Below are 18,976 nucleotides of genomic sequence, written 5' to 3'. Positions count from 1 at the left end.
TTTTTGTGAGTGGCAACAATCAGTTTTGCGAGGCAGCTGGATTCACAAGATTACAACATCACAAGATCACTTCAAGTTATGTGCTTGTGTCCAAACCACCAGTGGTTCCGATCAATCAGTGTCCTACGAGGATTCTCATGTGACCTTGCAAGATTGCGAGATCATGCAAATCCAGCTGCCTCGCAAGGTAAGATGGTGATAGACAGTGATAGATGGTTCATCCAATCACCTGCCAAGTATTTTCTGAAAGTGCCTGCCCTTTTCTAAACAGTTTTCAAGAACAGCTTCTCAGATGGTTCTTTGTAACAAACCATCTGGCGCGTCAGGTTAACAGTGTGACATTTAAGTGTTTCTTTGCTATCATTCTCAAGAAAGCAAATAGCTGGGTTGTTGAAAGAAATGAAAAACATGACAAGAAAAGGGTGCAATTTGTAATTTTGACTTGTCAGTTAAGTAATACACAACATATTGTTGTGTTCTTCAGGAGAGATAGCTTTTCAGCACATGAAAAGACATTTCCTCTCTACGTGATTAACAGCACAGAGTGGAGCATGCGATTAATGGCATTCTCCGCTGGTGAGATAAAGGTCCTGGCAGACAGACGCATTTCCAGTTTCCTGTGAAAAATGAGTTGGCTTAATGCAATGCAATGGTACTGAGAGGTGAAGGGAAGTGACTCCTGGACATTCAGAGGTTGCAGGCTTTGAGAGATTAGAATGGAACAACCACCATCATCCTCTCCACTTTCATTTAGTCATGTGAATCTGCTCCACTGCCTCTGAAAAGGACTCATCCAGAGAATATTATGTTGCATGAATTTTCCGATTCAAACTGTTTTCTTGCTGATTAAAAATGTTATATATCATATATATATATACACACACACACACACACACACACACACACACACACACACACACACACACACACACACACACACACACACACACACACACACACACACACACACACACACACACACACACACACACACACACATAATTGTAGCATAGATGTGATATTATATGGCAGCTTCCCAATAAGGGCCTTGTAGATAAACAAATGCATATTACATCTCTCAGATAGAGAGGACCACCCAACTTTTCCATACAGGATGCAATGATGAATGCTAAAAACATCACCAGTAAAAAAAACAAAGAGCAGGATGGTAAAAAGCATACAAGCGCTTAAGAGGAGGCATTGCTATGAATTACATCAGCATAATCGAAGACAGAGAGGAAAAACAGCTTCAACAATCCTTTTCTTAAGAAACATAGGAAAGTTAATTTTATTTCACTACAAAAAACAATTTTATGTCATAGTTTGTTGACATGATTGTCTATATGAAATTTGAATGTGAGAATGTCATCTATCCAAATACCAAGGTATTTATATTCTATAACTCTGTCAATAATGGATCTTTGTACAGTGAAAATATGAAAATCTTTGCTACCATGACCTCTTGGTCTGGAGAATTACAAAAACTTAGTTTAATGTGCATTCAGTACGGTTCATCATGCAGCTTGGGGAACGTCAAATTAATGTTGCTGATTCTCCACAAATAGTTGAGAAGAGTCTGCAATACAATACAATACTGTATCATTTGCATATAAGTATACATGGCAAATAGTTAAAGGTGAAAAGATATTATTGATATAAATTGTAAAAAGAATTTGACCCAGAATTGAGCCTTGTGGAATGCCCTTAGTAAAAACTTTGAATGAATAGTTCCCAAGTTCACTGTCTGATGCCTGTAACATAATTCAGGAACCATGCACAGACACTTGAACTAAAACCAACATTACCTTTAATATGTAAAAGCAAAGAACCATCAACAATGTCAAATGCCTTGGAGAAGCCTGCAAACATGGCAAAACATTTTCTCTCATCCAAGAGACAGTCACAACCAAAGTGATGGTGAAAACAGTGCTGTGCAAAGGTCTGACTGATGCAGACTCAGAACACAGTTTGAAATAAGAAATTCCTTAACCAGTGACTCTATAATCTTCGCCAAACAAGACAATTTCTAAATTGATCTGTAGTTATTTGGATCACTCCTTTCTCTACCCTTATGCAGGGGGTGACATAAGCAGTTTTCAAGACTCTGGGAAATACATCAGTGGAGATCGAGAAGTTTAAAATGTGAGTTATTTACTCAAATGAAGAAAAAATGGATCCACATTGTCTTCACCAGTAGTCTCCCTAGGATCAATGGTTTGAAGAGACTTAATAACTGTGCAGAGAGAGACTGGATCTAGAGAGGCATGATTTGAAGTAGGTACATAATTATAATTCATGGAAAGCTGGTTAATTTTAGAAATATGCAATCCCTTATCCTTAACCTCAATAAAGACCAGATGATGCAAAGTGTCTATTATAGGCAGAACAGATCTCACTATGATAATATACTAACATCAAAGAATTACATCTATCATCTCATCAAAGTCAGTACTAGAGACCAGGTTCAAACAATAATCAGATTTAGCCTTTCTTACAAGGGATGCATATTTATTTCTAATCTTTCTGAATGAAACCCAGTGGGAAAACTCTTTAGTGCAGGGACCAAGCTTTGTTACCATGAATAATGTTGACAGGTCAGGGGAAAACCATGGACTACATCTATTTTTCCCTCTAAACTTTTTGAAAGGTGCACACTTATTTAGGACACAAATTAACCTATTCGTAAAAATAAATTAATCTAGAGCTAATTCAAAATCAGGAATTCCAGATGTAAGATGAATATCACTATCATAGAGATCGCTGAGAAAAGCTTGTTAGAAAAAGAATTAAATCAATTACAGTAGATCTTAAATGGTTCTTCAGATTAGGCCTGGTGGGTTCATTGATCAATTGAGATAAACTGAGGCTAGAAGAAACCTCCTTTAAATGGTCAACCTATCTCCCAAAACTATCATTTCTGAGTTGGTATACTGGGAGAGAAACTAGATAATCAATAGACCTAACATCAGCTGAAGGAGGTCTATAAATTTAAATTACAACGATCGAATTATTAGATCCAATATTTATCTTTAGGTAAATAAATTCAATAAATTGGGCACGGTAACAGCATGTAAAATAGGAAAAGAAAAACTAGATTTGACAGCTGGCCATGTGAAGGAATTTTCCATGTTATCCAGCCGGTCTGTCCTGGGTCAAGCTGTACCTTTCTTCTTGGTGGTATTTTTTGTCTAGAGCCAACGCTGTCTGGGAAGAAAATCCTATGGAGGCTGACAGTTTTTCGGCAGACGTAGGGTAACATGTCAACTCTGTGCATGAGACTGTAGCTCCTGGTGTTTCTGAATAAGCAAGCTCAAGATTTCCATAACAAATTGGCATTGTTGGCAGGATCTGAACATAACTAAGATGTCATAAGTGCACATTTTATTTAAATTTTTTGCCTTGCAATGTCTGCATTTGACGAGATCCAAAGAAACGTTTTCTGCAATTTGGCAGTGAACATCTGACATGTGTTTACTGTGCACTGTGACATCAAAATTGATAAAATTGTAATATGCAGAAAAGAGAGAGAAATCAAGTGAGATGAGAAATGGTTTAACTTGATATGTTGTCAGAAATAGGCTAAATTAAAAGTTGATGTCAGATATCAGAGGTCAGTTAGTAAAGGTTCTGGACCAACTTCGTGTTGCGTTCCAACATAAATGAAATAAATAAAATTCACGTCAGTGGAATTACACCCTTGGGAAGACATTCTGATAGATAAGGAGTATATTGGTATAATTGATGTGTGTGGCGTGAGGCTATGTCCACAGGGAAAGAGGTTATTTAATTGCTTCTGCCTACAGAGACCTTGGCGACGATATAACAGAGTTAGCACAGGTTCATTTATTATGAATAGATAAATGGTTATTCTCAAACTGCAACCACTGACATAAATAAGAAAATGAAGAAAACTAGAGAGAGTGGAGATTGGATGCTGCAACTGGATTTATTGAGTGTCTGTCGTGTGTGTGTCTGCATGTTTTGTGTTTAATGCTACTGTGACTGTCACAAGTATGTGTAAAAAATCAATCCACAGCAGAGGTTACCCTGAATCAGTGAATAATTCACCCAAAGACGCTTAAAGGCCAAAGAAAATTATAGTCTGAGAGTGCAGCATTGGGCACGGTGTGATACAGCATCCCCATCTGAAGGAGATACACTACTGAAGACCATGAAAGATACTGTAAGGAAAAGATAAACAAAGGAAAAATAAATTGATGAATGAAATAAGGAATACTATCAATGAATATCAAAGGAGACTGGAGAGACTGCAGTCCCAGGGTGACAGCAGAATAACAAAATGGGAAGATCTACAAATCACATACTCATTAGATATTAATGGGGAGTACCTTGGACACCCCTCAGGCTCACTCTGCTTTGGACTGATGACTACCTGCCAGAGTATGCTGTCTAACTGACTAACTGAGCTAATATTAACAGAAACGTTGAGAAGGTTTATTATTTGTTGATTTTTGATGAGATTGGTATTGATTTTGTATTAATCAAATGTCTGAAAAGGTGTCTCTGTCTCCTACATAGAAAAGGACTGCTGATAACAGCCTCGGTGGCAAAGGTCAGAGAGAGAGCCACGTTGTCTGGTCGATGGCAGCCACTGCAAGCAGGTGCAAGAACCAGAAAGGAGATTTCAACACACCACAACAGACCATAGCTGAGTAAATATAGCTGAGTAGTTTCACCTGGTCAAGACCCTGACAAGGTAAGACACCACCGTTTCTCAAATAATCAGAGAATCTGCTTAAGTGGCCATACTCAGGACTGAGTGGGGTTTACTCATGTGGCTACTACGGGGGAATTTCAGGTAGGATAGGATAGGAGTCTTAACAATAAGCAATATATTTGGATATACAGGTCAGACATCCTTAAACTTAATCCTTCATAGATATGAATAACTGGGGCTACGTGTAAGTGACAACCCTAAAGAAAATGTTCAAAACAGAAGTTAGAGTAGGACTCACTATTAGGAAGGTGGAACCAGGTTGAAGATGTCAAGCGATCTACAGTAACTCAGCCTCTGATTCTGACATTAAAGGTTCTTAAATAGCTAAGTTGATATTCACTCATATTATGATATTCACTAAATCTGTAAATTTGACCATTCAAAGACAATTACATAACTATGCTAGCAGAAAATACAATATTGAAATGTGCTATTTCCAGTTATTATGATAATGACAAGACTTTGAAACAGCTTGTAGGGAGACAGAATTCAATGATGTGCTATTGTGTGTAGCTTTGTATTTTGTATGTGTCCTTGTTTTTTTACTGTACTGTCTGTTATTGTGCTGTCATATGTTTTAATATTGACCTACTGAAGGGACTGCAGATGAAAATGAGCTATAAGCTGATTCTGGTACAGTACATCAAATGCTAACATTTATGTCTAACACTGTGGTCCCAATAAACAAAACTACTTCTACTACATAAAGTGTCATAAAACTATCAAAACAGATTTCTAAAATAACATTTTAAAGACTTTTTTGGTAAATGTTAAAAAAAAAGATTTCTTGAGGGGTTGAAATTGCTGTGGGGAACTTTGAACTCTTGACCTCAAGATTTCTAAAATCCTGCTTACAGCCCTGCTCACAAAAACAAATCCCCCTACCACCAAATTATTTTGCTTATTGTTACTTATCTTGGATGTTTAACTGCAGAGTTTGATGCTATGAAGGTTGTTTTCACATTCATCTGCTGAAAGTGGAATTTTCTTTGGAGCTCATGTTAAATCTCAGTTTAGTACACACATTTATGAACATGATTAAGAGACATCACAGCTTAAGGAGCCATTCAGGGTCTGGTATGCAATTTACACAAGTGTGATGTGGAAATGTGAAACCCCCAGTGCACAAACACTGAGAATGGACTCTTCAGTGAAGTAGGAGACATCTTGTGTACAGCAGTTAAACATTGAAAGTTAGAAATATTTTTCATATTAACAAAGTCAGTATATTTTAAACAGAGAGAAGGAGTTGATGTGATTGATTGTAACTTTTTGTGTCTAAATCATAACATAAATTATTCTTGAGGGCAAAACAATCAGTAAAACAGTGGACCACATTGTTCACCAATTTGAGTTCATCTCATTAAATTCACAATCCGTAATCTTATAGCTATATAAATTGCATTCAATATGCAAAGATTTATTGTAGAAGTGACATTATATAAGAAAAATGTACATTTGTGTGTTCCTCCTCTGATCATAATAGAAATTACAGACCTGTGTTTCTGAACATATATTTGAACATTTCATTTACATTTAAATCACATTTTTATTGCACGTTTAAGCATAATTAGCTTTAGACTTCATGCTTTAGACTGTAATTTCATAATTTCCTCATTTAGCAATAAGAGCACTGAAAGATGTGTGGTCACTCAGTGAAACTGATTTAATTGTTGATTGTCTTCCTAACAGTACATATCTGATAATGTTGCCAATATACTGCATCAAGAAAACAGAATAAAGCCAACATGGCTACCTAAGTAAACTTCTTAAGTTAACATCAAGCAGATACATAATTATAAAAGCTACTGTAAAATAAAAGCTTGATGATTATGTATGATGCACTCTTACAGAAGGAACACAATTATATTGTAACGCCTCTTATTTGATTATATTTCTTTTGCATTACAAACAGAAATAAATCCCACAACTTTGAAGATTGTTATTCCTCTATGTGCGTGTGTGTGTGTTTATCATGTAAACCGGAATGACAGGAGATGTGAAGATAGTGATGAGCTGGCGAGGAGTACTGTGCTACTGTAGAGTGTTACTACAGGTCAAACCTGGCAGGGTGAGTGATGAAAGGTAACGACAGACATGAAAATCTCTCCTGATTGTCAGGGAACTTTCTCCTTGGAAGTGGAGTGGAAGACAGGCTTTATGGTTTGCAGCTATAAAGGTGTGACTGTAACAGTTATGCAATAAATATCATGACAGGGGTGAGTAAACTCAGAGACCCCTCATCTCAACTTTGGTTATGTAACACTGCATCAGGCCCGGCTGCAAAGTTAGCCATGATGACAGCAGTGGTGACACAGTCGGGTATAGATTCAGAGATTTGCTGTAACAGAGTCCAAAGAGGTGTGCCCCATATAATGAAATAAAAGTCTACAGTTTTTTATTCATACAGGATGTATGTAGTCAGTCAGTGTCTACTGCTCTACAGTAGCATAAAAGCAAACATGTACAGGAAGCACAAATAAAAGCACAAAAACATGTCATCAGGCAGACACAGATAAGACAAATGAACAAATGTATATTAGTAAAATGATATCTTCCTTGTTAAAACCAGGTCCAAAGATTTCACTGTTTCAGTTGCCCTCATATCTTCTCAAACTTGCTGTGTGTGATCAAATGCATATTCTTATAAAGCAAGACTGCAGTAGAGCACTTTTGGTCTGCAGCACTGAAAAGAAAAAAAACATTCTTTCTTTGTTTTATTGAAACGTTTCCTTCTGTTATGTTCCCCAGAGCTACAGTTTTCAGCTGAATGAATGTTGGCTGAATCTAATGCTTTGTCTTCAAAGATTGTGGAAGGCATCTCATTACATCCACTATTTATGCCTTCCAATAATGCTCACTTTAACTACAATCTGCAATTTATTCAGTATTGAATGTTGAATAATTTAGAATAACATGCATTTTGCATTTCCTTACCAGGCGATCTGTTGTATAATTTGATTGTGTACTGCATGTCTGTTGTGGGAAAAAGAACAATCTTAGTGAAAATTAGTGTTGTTTTTTTCAGGAATTTTAGTTATTTGTGTATGTCTCTAAAACAAGACAAACAGTTATTTTGCAGGCAATAATCAAGTTATGTTTTATATATAATAATAATAATAATAACAATAATAATAATAATAATAATAATAATAATAATAATAATAATAATAATAATAATATGTTTGTAATTAATGACAAATGAATGTGTTATTAAACTATTGTGAAATGACTAATGGCTAATGCTAAACTGTTAACTGCATTGTTTTTAAATGAGGAAATCTACAGTTGACTCCAGTCAAGTTAGCTTCAGTACATCAATAATAATATCAAAAATACAACCATATCACACATATATGACCATTAATAGGGTGAATTATTGAGACCAGTTGACACTCGGACAAATAAACAGTTTTAAATTAAATCATATTTTATTATGATTAAAGAAAAGCATACTGTAAATGTATAGCCACACACACATGTCCCTCAATCAGTTACTGAGAGATGCTGAACAATGTTAATAGGTATATTGCAGTTAAGAAGTATCTTCCAGTAGAAAAAAAAGATGAAAATGTGACTGAAATGAACGTGATTAGAGTAAAACTACAAAAATGAAATAAAATAAAGATTATTAAGAAAACTCTGAGGACTAAATCAAAATGAACACTGCATAAAGACCTCAGTTGGCTGAATCAAGTGTGTTATTTAGGTCTGGAGCAAAGACCCCCGAAGTGCATGAGGTGCAAACTCTGAGGCTATTTATTAGTGAGGTGTACTGCTAGTATTCTCAGTCATCAATAACACAGAGAATGAAGTCAAACATCTCAGACTGATAACACAAGACAGAATTAATTAGGGCTTATAATTTACATAACAAAACATGAATGTGATTCCATAAAAAAATAAAATAAAATTGTGCACTGACTTCCAGTGTCCTAAAGCATAATACAACAATCTTCTAAGGTGCAGCAGTGAATAAGATATGACTCTCTACTATGCACAAAGTGAGCTTACATGCTCTAAGTTTAAACTATTAGAATATAGTTTTGCTATATGAAAACATATGACAAGCAACAAGTACATAAAATAGTTTGATGCACAGGAAGAAACTATGAAAAATAAATTCATAGTGATTTTTACAAAATATGACAGTGAGGTCTGAAAGGGGGCGGCAGGGAGGCCTAGTGGTTAAAGTCCTTCAGTGAGTCATTTAAGCCATACCTGCGCAACCGTTGTCAGTCAAAACTGTCAGTTAAATGCCTCCAAATGTGAGTTTTCTTATGGAGGGAAAATAGATGACACACATCAGAAAGTTTTGTCTTGAGCCTGAACTTACAGACACACAGGAGAAGACACTGAGATTATTTCTGAAAAAATAGGCTTTCCCTCAATAACACCTACGAGTGAAGTTTCTAAATATATACATTTTTTAAAATTTCACTGAAGTGAGTATAATACATACACCCAAAGATCCTTTTGTGTTTTTTTTGCTTGTTTTTTTTTTGAAAAAATGGACTTAAGATTCAATAAAATAAGGTATGAATTTTCTCAGTTGGGCGCTATTTACAGTTTATACACTCCACTCCTCTTAGAATCATTGCTCACAGTGTACTTTGTCCCTTTTCATATTAGAAGACATATTCTATCATATGAACAAAGAAGATACTGAATTCAACATCATCATCATAATATGATAATATTAGAATTCAGAGGTGCAGGGAGAGCTGCTTTTATTTCCTTGTCTTCTCACAGCAACTGTTTCAGAGTCTGTGTAATTCATTCTTCTTAAACTACCATTAGCATTATTTGTCAATGACATCAGTAACGATGTAAGTCCTAAATGGTTTGTGCTTAGCGAATGGAAGTTAAATACATGGCTGCAGTCTGGCTTGCAGCTCCATTCTTTTCAGCTCCATAAAAAAGCAAACATCAGGAGTACGGCGTCTCTTTTTGGACTGGAGTTGTGTTTCCCTGATGTCCACAGCTAATTTAGGAGTGCAGTAGGAGAGCTCCTCCTTTACCACATGGTGCACACAAGTGGGACATGACCTTAAAGCATGAAGTCCTCCTGGTTTCTAGATGGAGCTTCGTCGTTTATTGAGTCTTCTGTAGTTGCTGATGCTGTGCAGACCAGTGGACACCGAGCTGATGCCCGAGTGGCGCTGCAGGCTGCACACACAGCCGTTGGAGTGGAGGGGGTTGGAGAAAGCCTCTCCCTGCTCCATGTAGGTGTCCGAAGTGGAGAGGTCTCGTGGGATGATCATGGGTATGGAGTACTGCAGCTTCTCTCTGCTCTTGTACCAAAGGCAGGAGCACATGGACTGAAAGTGGAGCACCTCAGCGTAAACGTTACGTAGGCCCCGGCTCGCTGCTCCTCCTGTGCTACCACCAACCGCACTCCCTCCACCACACCCAGTCGGCGTGGAGGAGGAGGAAGCCGGATCTACAGAGCAGTGGATGTGTCCACCCGCCTGGCCATTATGCGCGAGTAGAGCCCTCTGCTCAGCATCCCTCTTCTCGTCCTCAGCGTTCATGGTCATGAAGCGGAGGACCGCTAAATTGAGGAAGGCTCCGATCACAGCCAAGCCTGTCAGGATGTAGATGAAGCTGAAGGCCACGTACTGCGGTTTGGTCTGTAAAGCTTGATCATTCTGCAGCGCCACATAGTCCCCGAAGCCGATGGTGGTGAGTGTGATGAAGCAGTAGTAGTAGGCGTGAAAGAAGCTCCATCCCTCGAAATGAGAGAAGGCCAGCGCTCCCACACACAGAGTGCTCATGCAGGATATGAAGCCGATGGTCACCATATTGACCATGGAGACCTCAGTGCGCCTCATCCCAAGGCACTTCTTCAGGCGGTGGAGCAGGAACCTGACAAAGGTGTTGATCCGCTCACCAACGCTCTGGAACATGACCAAGGTGAGAGGGATGCCCAGAAGAGCGTAGAGAATGCAGAACACCTTCCCTCCATTTGTGCTGGGGGCTGCATGGCCATATCCTGAGGGGAAGAAGAAAGGCACATGGTTACTGGGGCAGAACTAATTAAATCTACGGTGCAGAGGACAGGGGTCTGAGGTAAGAAGGCTGGAGGCTAGGAAGATAGTCAAACATGGAGCAGACAGATATAAATGATTTGTATTCTTTGAACAACTCTTCAGATAAATTCAAAGACTCTTCATTTCACAGCGACAGAATGCAATTGGAGATGAGAATGCACAGCAGTGTGGCGGGAATGGTCGAGTATTGATGTCGTGGATAGGAAAGACAGAGCTTGAATAATTCATTGACAATTGGTCTCTGTGGAGTGGCTTCAGCTAATGAGTACATTTGCACATAATTAGCGCTCTACATTTTTACAGATCAAATAAACAGGGCACCATAGAGTACGTTGCAAATATTGGTCCTTACTCTGCTATGTGGGCAAATCCCTCTTTGTCCTGCAGTACTCTGAATCTTCGGATTATAAGACTTCTCCAGCATAATGGAAAAACTTAGTATGGTTTGTGTGTGCTCCACTGAGTCATCTGAACAGTCACATTACCCAAAAAAATAATACAATTTCCCCGCAATACTCGGAGTTAATTAAGCAACTTTATGGCACAGAGCATGTCATGTCAAAGTTCGTAGGAGGAAATTTCCATTCATTTATTTCTTGTAAAACAGGCTGATAAACCACTTATCGTATAAACATATTGTCAGTGACATATGTATTTACTGAAATGGCCAATTGGAGAATACTCATGAGTGCTCACCACCCGCCAATTTCTGATATTGCATGACTCATACTGTCTGTGAGTGATCCTGTATGCACTCACTCTGCAGAGCTCATGAATTTCAGGATGGATTTGATCTTCCTTTCCGGCACATTTCATGCTAAGCGTCAATCTTTTGTCTAATAACATCATCTTCTCACTCCTCTTGTCCCACAGGATACGAGGCCCTCGCACGCAACATCATTACCACTTGAAATATATTCCCCACTTGTGGACCTGTTGTACGCAGGAGCTGAGAGATGATGTCCCTGATAAAAATGGGATCAGCGAATGGAAAAGGTTGACCAATAGTTTGAATGTAATTACTCTTGGGGTTGATTTAATTCTTTGGGCTCTGGTTTTATTGTCACACTGATCCGTGCGGTCGAGCCATCTGTCTGTCTGGTGCCAAATCTGTTTAAAGCTTTCCCAGTTGTGCCGCCAAAATGAGAGTCATTACAACTGATGTATCTCCCTGTGGAAGGAAAAAACGGACCTGTTCACTAAGCACCGAGACATGTTGCTTCTTAGTTTCATTGCCCATCATTAGTCTCGTCCAAACTAAAACTTGAATCCAATTTTGTGAAAACTGTTCTGATGCGTGGTCGATTTAGACTATTTTTACCAGAAAGACTTGTTCTCTGGACAATTTATGATCTTAAACATGACCTTATTGTCTGTAGACAATGCTCAGTTCTTATTAGATAAACCAATCGTTATTTCTTTGGACCTTTGCAAATGACTACTGGTTTGCTTTTTCTCCAGTGGATCAAAAATGCATACTGCAAGTCTATATGGTCAGTCTCCCACATTCCAGCTCAGATCTGCATATATTAATGCACTATACTGGACTATCATGAATATATATGAAAACTATAACTTCCATTTGAGAAGGTAAACATTTTAAAAGTGTGTGGGATTTTGTGGCATCTTGAGATGAGGTTGCTCTCTAGAGCCAGTATATGGTTTGTGCATTTTGGGCTACTGTAGGAACATAACGATGCAACATGGCAACCGCTTCCTATGAAGATATAAAGGGCTCATTCTAAGGTAACTAAAACACAATGATTCTTATTTCCATGGGATTATACATTCATTAAAATATACTTGAATATTGTATTTCATTTCTACCAAGTCTGTTCTGCTAGATGCCACTAAATTCTGCAGCTTTAACTGACTCTTTGCTACATCTGAAATCACCTTTATTACACTCCTCAAGAACTGCAACAGAAAATATATAATCCTTAATTGTATTTGAACTTTGCACAGGTATTTAATTCTGACTATACTTGCTGGCTAAATGGAACAGAAATTCTGTTTAATATCAAATCATATTTTTTGTGTCTTGACATATGTGGTTTTATGTAATTAGCCTTTCATCAGGGACCTTTGGATGTCTGTAAAGAGAACAGAAAATCCAAGGCACTCTGAGTCTTGAGCATAACCATAAAAAGCCTTTAATAATACATGGCCTAGATCTTTCCTTCATAATGTATTCAGAATCAGCCCATGGTTTGACCACAACTGCTTGAAGTACTGTATGTATCCCATTAGTCCATGTCAAATAATAATCAAAACTCACAACATATCCCTATTGTTTCTTAATTTTATGAGTATAAATGTAAACTAATCATCACACCTATTTATTAAATGTTTAGTTTAGATTTTGTTGGTAATGGTAAATACGTTTAGTTAAACTGAGGATAAGTTATTTTTTTTTATAAAGATCACTCATTTAAATAGAGATCCTACTGTACATAAAATCTGTTGTTTGATTTAGTGTGTAATCAAATCAAATTTATCCATGATCGTATCACCATACAACATGACTGAGAGCGAGCAGAAGAGGACAGCGAGTACGAAACAGCAGTTTCCCGGTGAGGTACAGCATGTTTAGGTCAGCGAACTATAAGCTGATTAGTCAGTGAATCAATTGACAGAAAATGTATAAGCAACTGTTTAATGCCAACATGCAATCATCTATTCCTTCCCGCATCTTAGATATGATGATTTGCTGCTTCTCTTTCACTTGTATGACAGCGTACTGAAAATCTTTGGGTTTTGGACTTTTGATTGGACATATTTTACTATTTTCTTACATTTTAAAGACAAAACAATGAGCAGAATAACCAGTAATAACTTCTTGTTTTAGTTTTGTGATGAAGCCATTTAGATGTTTATGCAACATACCAAATAGTACAGTAGAGACACAGAGTCAGCAGAGACTTAGTAACGTCAATTATGTGGAGATATCTCTCCATTTTGCAAACAAGGTTCTTAGTGTACTGGACTGAGCAAGGATCTTATTTCTTATGAAGCATAATAGAAATATCATGTTATTGCTTCTTAAAAAGTCACTATGCCCACACCGGCGAATGAGATTTATTAACCATTCATTTCTTAGTGAGCAGGACAGTGTGTTCAGGTGAGCATGGAGGCTGAGCTGCAGGCCTGTCAGGAGCTGTCAGTAGCTTATTGGGACGTGGGTACGACCGGAGTGACAGCAACGCTCGTCAGCAGCAGACGCAGGAGCTGGAGGAGACAAGGCCAGCAGTTCCGCCGCTGTGTGAGAGAGTGAAGAAGAGGCCCGCATGACAAGCTCATCCTCCCCGCTCCAGCCTCTCTCGCTCCCCCAACAGTGACAAAGTTCTCATGAGACAGGATGTCTCCATGGCTTGTCCTGGCACGCAGCGCAAAGCCACCCAGGCCACTCACTCAGTTTACATGGATTACAGTCTTTGCCTCTGGCAGAGGAAAAGTGCAGCCTCACCGCTCTGAAAGGTGAAAAAAACAATGGACCAAAGATATTTGATTGACATCTGAAGAACCCCAGATTCTTGTGTTAATGCAGGTCATGTGCAGCTGCATTAACACTGAGCACGCGAGGTTTCAAAATAGCAGAGTCATTATGAAGGAATGGCTACAACTATTTGGACATATTTGATGGATAGACGGGGAAAAACAGAGAGGAGACATCTGGGAAATTACAGGCTATCAGGAAACAGTAATTCCCTCTAAAATTAGCTCAGTTGCCCAATTTGTGGAAGGATTGTTACAACATATAAAAAGGTATCAAAGACTTTGTCGCAACCTGAGGCTGATTGTCTCACAACCTAATTTCTGTAATTGTCATGTGAAAGAAAATATTAAAAGTGCATAACATTGAAGATAAGGCGATAAGAGCTTTTAAAAGGCTTATTAGGCAAAACTAACAAGCAGGGGAGGATTATAAATGTAAGCAGAGCGCAGGTGCACCGCACTCAAAACTCTCATTCCCTCCTCGCTGCTGCCTCTCATTACTGAGTCATAATTTACAGCCAATCATTTAAGCTAATGCCTCGAGCAGGCTAGTCCCAATTCAAATGCCTCAAAGCAAATAATATTACAGAGAGAAGAAATATTCCCTCATCATATCTTTTTTATTCCTAAACACTGGATGTTTCATTCGTAGGCTTGTACCATTTAAAAAAAAAACATATTTCATTTCGCTGTTTTTAATCCTCTGAAAGCAGATGGTCGCACAGCTTCATTCAGTTACCGTGCCATATTAACCCTCATTCACATGTTCTAAATTAAATGTGTGATATCTCTAAACACTTCTCATCTGTCGCTGTGCAAATGATGCCACCCTGGCTCTGGTTGTCATTTCACCTTTTGATCTTGTTATGGCTAGTTTGTCTCCAAAGATGACAGCTCAGTGCACAGTTTCGTTGCCAGTGGTGTCCGCCTCTAAGACAAAACATAACCCACGTCACCCACTGCATCTAAAGTCTTCATTATACTGATTAATTAGGCCCCGGATAAAAACAGGCTTTGAAAATACATCAAAGAATGGCATAATGTGCCTGTTAGCGCTCCAGTTCTCTGTCACTCAATTACATTTTCATTGATTACCGGGTACAATTTGTTCTCGCCAGCAAGATGAGGAGCACAACCTATTCATCAAGCGCATCAGCTCACCTAATGGGGCCGGATTCTCAAAGAGGTGGTACATTAATCAGGGGCTAATTTATCAGGAATTAGTAAAAAAGGATAAGCTGTTAAAACCTTTATGTGACTAAAAAAACTCAGTTAATTGTCCACTACATGTGACATGAAAGGTCACAATGAGGAAACACAGCGCTGTATGTGTTTAAAGACGCTATAATGTACAAATAATTGATGTGCACACCGGTGGGATTACAAATCACATTATGAAACATGGCATGTTATATACACATAGTGTATTTAACAAGATATAACAAGTTCAGGAAACAGACTCAGTAAGAGAAATGCTGGTGGCAGTGCTGCTCTCTGGGCTTCAGTGGTGACTGATAATGTCCTCAGACATCTCTGCAGCCTGCAGACCAGGCAGTGGCACCTGGTATAATGCACTCATCTGTGTGTGGCACAGGGCTCCACTCGAGACTGATAAGCAAAGGTGGAAACAGTAGCCGGCTGGATTTTGTTTTCTTTGCATAATTGCAGAGGTATAATTAAAGGATACAGCATCTCATGTGGCTAATTAGGTTGAGCACAAAGTGTTTACTGGTGTGCATAAAATGAATGGGGTTTGGCCTCTTTTCCACCTGCAACTAAAGTTTTTAGTGATGTAATTTTGTTGTCATTGGCATTTGAAATGGCCTCTTAAGTTGTTTTTTTTATGTATCTCTTTTGTGTATCATATGTCTGCTTTTAAAGCTTTTGAAAGTTGAATCATTGAAACTCCATCAGTGTATGAATTGTCCTGAAAAAGTAACTTTACCCGTGTAGAAAGGCCACAAATGAACCATAAAATATCAGTCCATTTGGATCTCTCTTAGTCACCATCATTAGAATCCAGGGGAAAAAAACGTCAACAAGGCCAATAAACAAAAGAAAACAAAAAGGGGTCACTCACTCAACTCCTCAACCTTTTTTCCCTGATGTGCTCCACCTGCTCAGAGAGTGAATACTGGACTCAACATTCATCAAGAGGACAGAAACTAATTTGCAAATTAATGCAATACGTCCTGGAAAGTGCCATAAAAACTATATGAAGTGTTGATATGTCAGTTTGTTTACAGCTTGTTTTTCTGCCCCCTAACTAGACAAACATGAATAAATAAAATCAATTAATGAATCCTCATCTTCACACGTTAAAGTGTACTTGAGTGTATGCATGTAGAGGAAAAAATGTAAATCAATTTGGAAATAAGCGATGCCAACTCATTGTCATTTGTTGCACTCAATTAAAATAAAATCCTGAATTTAAAATAAAAGCATAAATCTTTGAATGTGCACACAAAAACATTTTAATGAAAACGTTGATGTGAAAACTGGAGTTTGCAACTATTTACATCTCCTCTAAGAGGATTTGACTACCAGTGTGTGATACTGTAGTGGTCAGTAAACAAATTCCTCCAGCAATGCTGAAGTGTGCTCAGAGGTGTTACACAGAATCACAATATTTATCCGTATATGGCCAGCCTAGTTCTTCAACGTACAGGTGGCCCGAGCTGCCATGCCAGTGTGACGTCACTCTTGTCTGCGTTTACGCCATCCCGATAATGCAGTGCAGATTGGGGAATGTTCAGTACAACTGTGCAAATAAACACTGATCATGTCATCGGTTTGGTACAAGCTGTCTTTGAGCAGCAGCCCACTCCGCTTCCCAGCATGCTCATTCTCCACAGTCCGCTTTCATCTCCAGCTGTGCCTGGCCAAAGATATCATGACATGACCCGACAAACTGTAACTCTTGTTCACTTTGTAGGCATCAAGCGTTTTTACAGATAACACCCAAAGATGTTAGAGAAAAAGCTGAGCATGATAGTGTATTTCCCACGCATTATGTCTCATCTCTGTCCAAAACATGGACCTGCAGACCCCCATTAATTCTCAGTTACAGACACCTCAAACTCCAAACGACCCCGTTATTGTTTATTCAGGCACTCAAACACAGCTCTGGTCCTCCCAACTCCCTCCATTACTCCGTCCGGCTTTTGACCCATAGGTCTTGCTGACAGCTGCTGTGTAATGTCCATGTGTGCGAAAGCAATGAATTCTAGGAATACTTGTTATTGGAAAAAACATCAATTTTTAAAGTCAATGAGTATAATCAAGTCTCTGGAGAAAAAAAGGAACAGTTGCTTCGTTCATTTTCAATGAGCTATAGATGAGAAACAACATTTTTCCTGCTATTTTGGTGACCTGATTTATTCAGAAGGGCAGTACTTCCTTGAAGTGAATAACAACATACTGGACATGATACTGCAATCGATTTAAAATTCATAACAGTATCATTAAAGTAGAATTTTACATAAATACAGAAGCTTTCAGTGGTCTTTTTGATACTACCACTGCATGATGCAAGTGATAGAAGTGTTTATATAAGGTCTTTAAAGGGTTGGAGTTTTATGTACATTTGAGTGTTACCCAACAAAACACATTGGACCTCTTTCACCAACTGTTCTCAAGAAGAAACATCTTAAAACCCTCTCCGTTTTCATGAAGATTGTGACATTGACCACTGTATGCTTCTTCTTGTTCATAGATGAGAGCAGAATCTACACACACTCAATTCACATTTGTGTGCTTACATGTTTATGCAAAAAATAATTGGTTTCTTCAATATTCATAAGTGTTTTCTTCAATTCTACAGTTGTGTTATATTACAGGATTCAAATTACAATATTTTAAAATCATTTATGATGTTTTTTAAAATAATTATTTTCATGATTTTACAAAGCATTCTGGTCTTTTAAAATAAATACTGACACTTCAATTCACATCAATTATGTTATTTAAGAATGCTATTTATTGATCCAGTGTAGGCCTATTTCTGTACCCTAGGTTGAATCACAAAATTGTTTATACAGTAGCTCAGAAGGGACAAACCAAGAACTGGCTCTAGAGAGGGGCTTTTGTGTTTTTTGTGAGTTTCGTATTCACCGTAGGTTCTGCTTCATGCTTGGAAGGGGAGAGGTATTCAGTTGGATGCAATTTGCAACCTCAGTTCTAGATGCCTACTTATTCCACATAAGGGCACATTCAGAGGGTTATCTTATATATAACATATATCATTACATTGCATTACTTATGCATTAATATTTAAGCAGCATCTTAATGTAGTAGTTAGTTGCAAACTAGTTGTAACTACTCTATATGTTGTCCATCATATTTTGTATGTAAATTATCAATCTGCAATGTAACTTTAATTGTCAAATAAATGTGGAGTAATATGTAAGCAATATGTACACTACTGTATATTCCTCTGAAATGTACTGATTAAAGTAACATTAACTGGAAATACTCATATTACTTTATACTTTATACATATTTCCGCCAGAGAGAATGGAGGACTTTAATCAATTGCCTATTATCCTTACCAAGGCCTTAGTAAGAAGTAAGTATAGCTCCACTACTGATATTATGTAATACACTACCTATAAGTTAAACACATATATTTTGTATTTTGAAAAAGTGGTTGATGACTGATATAAACATAAATACATTTACTTTTGCAGGT

The 18,976-nt window shown here is 38.0% G+C and overlaps 1 protein-coding gene across 1 annotated transcript in view; it reads right to left on the bottom strand.

Annotated features, from left to right (window-relative positions):
• Positions 1-9,813: 9,813 nt before the first annotated feature.
• kcnk3a (potassium channel, subfamily K, member 3a) overlaps positions 9,814-18,976 on the bottom strand; it is a 34,013-nt gene continuing 24,850 nt past the window's right edge. Inside the window, exon 2 of the mRNA XM_062437446.1 lies at positions 9,814-10,733. Coding sequence (XP_062293430.1) covers positions 9,814-10,733 — 920 coding nt within the window. The remainder of the gene's footprint in view (positions 10,734-18,976) is intronic.

The sequence above is a fragment of the Scomber scombrus genome, chromosome 17, assembly GCF_963691925.1.
Source record: "Scomber scombrus chromosome 17, fScoSco1.1, whole genome shotgun sequence".
Lineage (NCBI taxonomy): Eukaryota > Metazoa > Chordata > Actinopteri > Scombriformes > Scombridae > Scomber > Scomber scombrus.
This window is presented reverse-complemented; position numbering and strand designations above follow the sequence as displayed.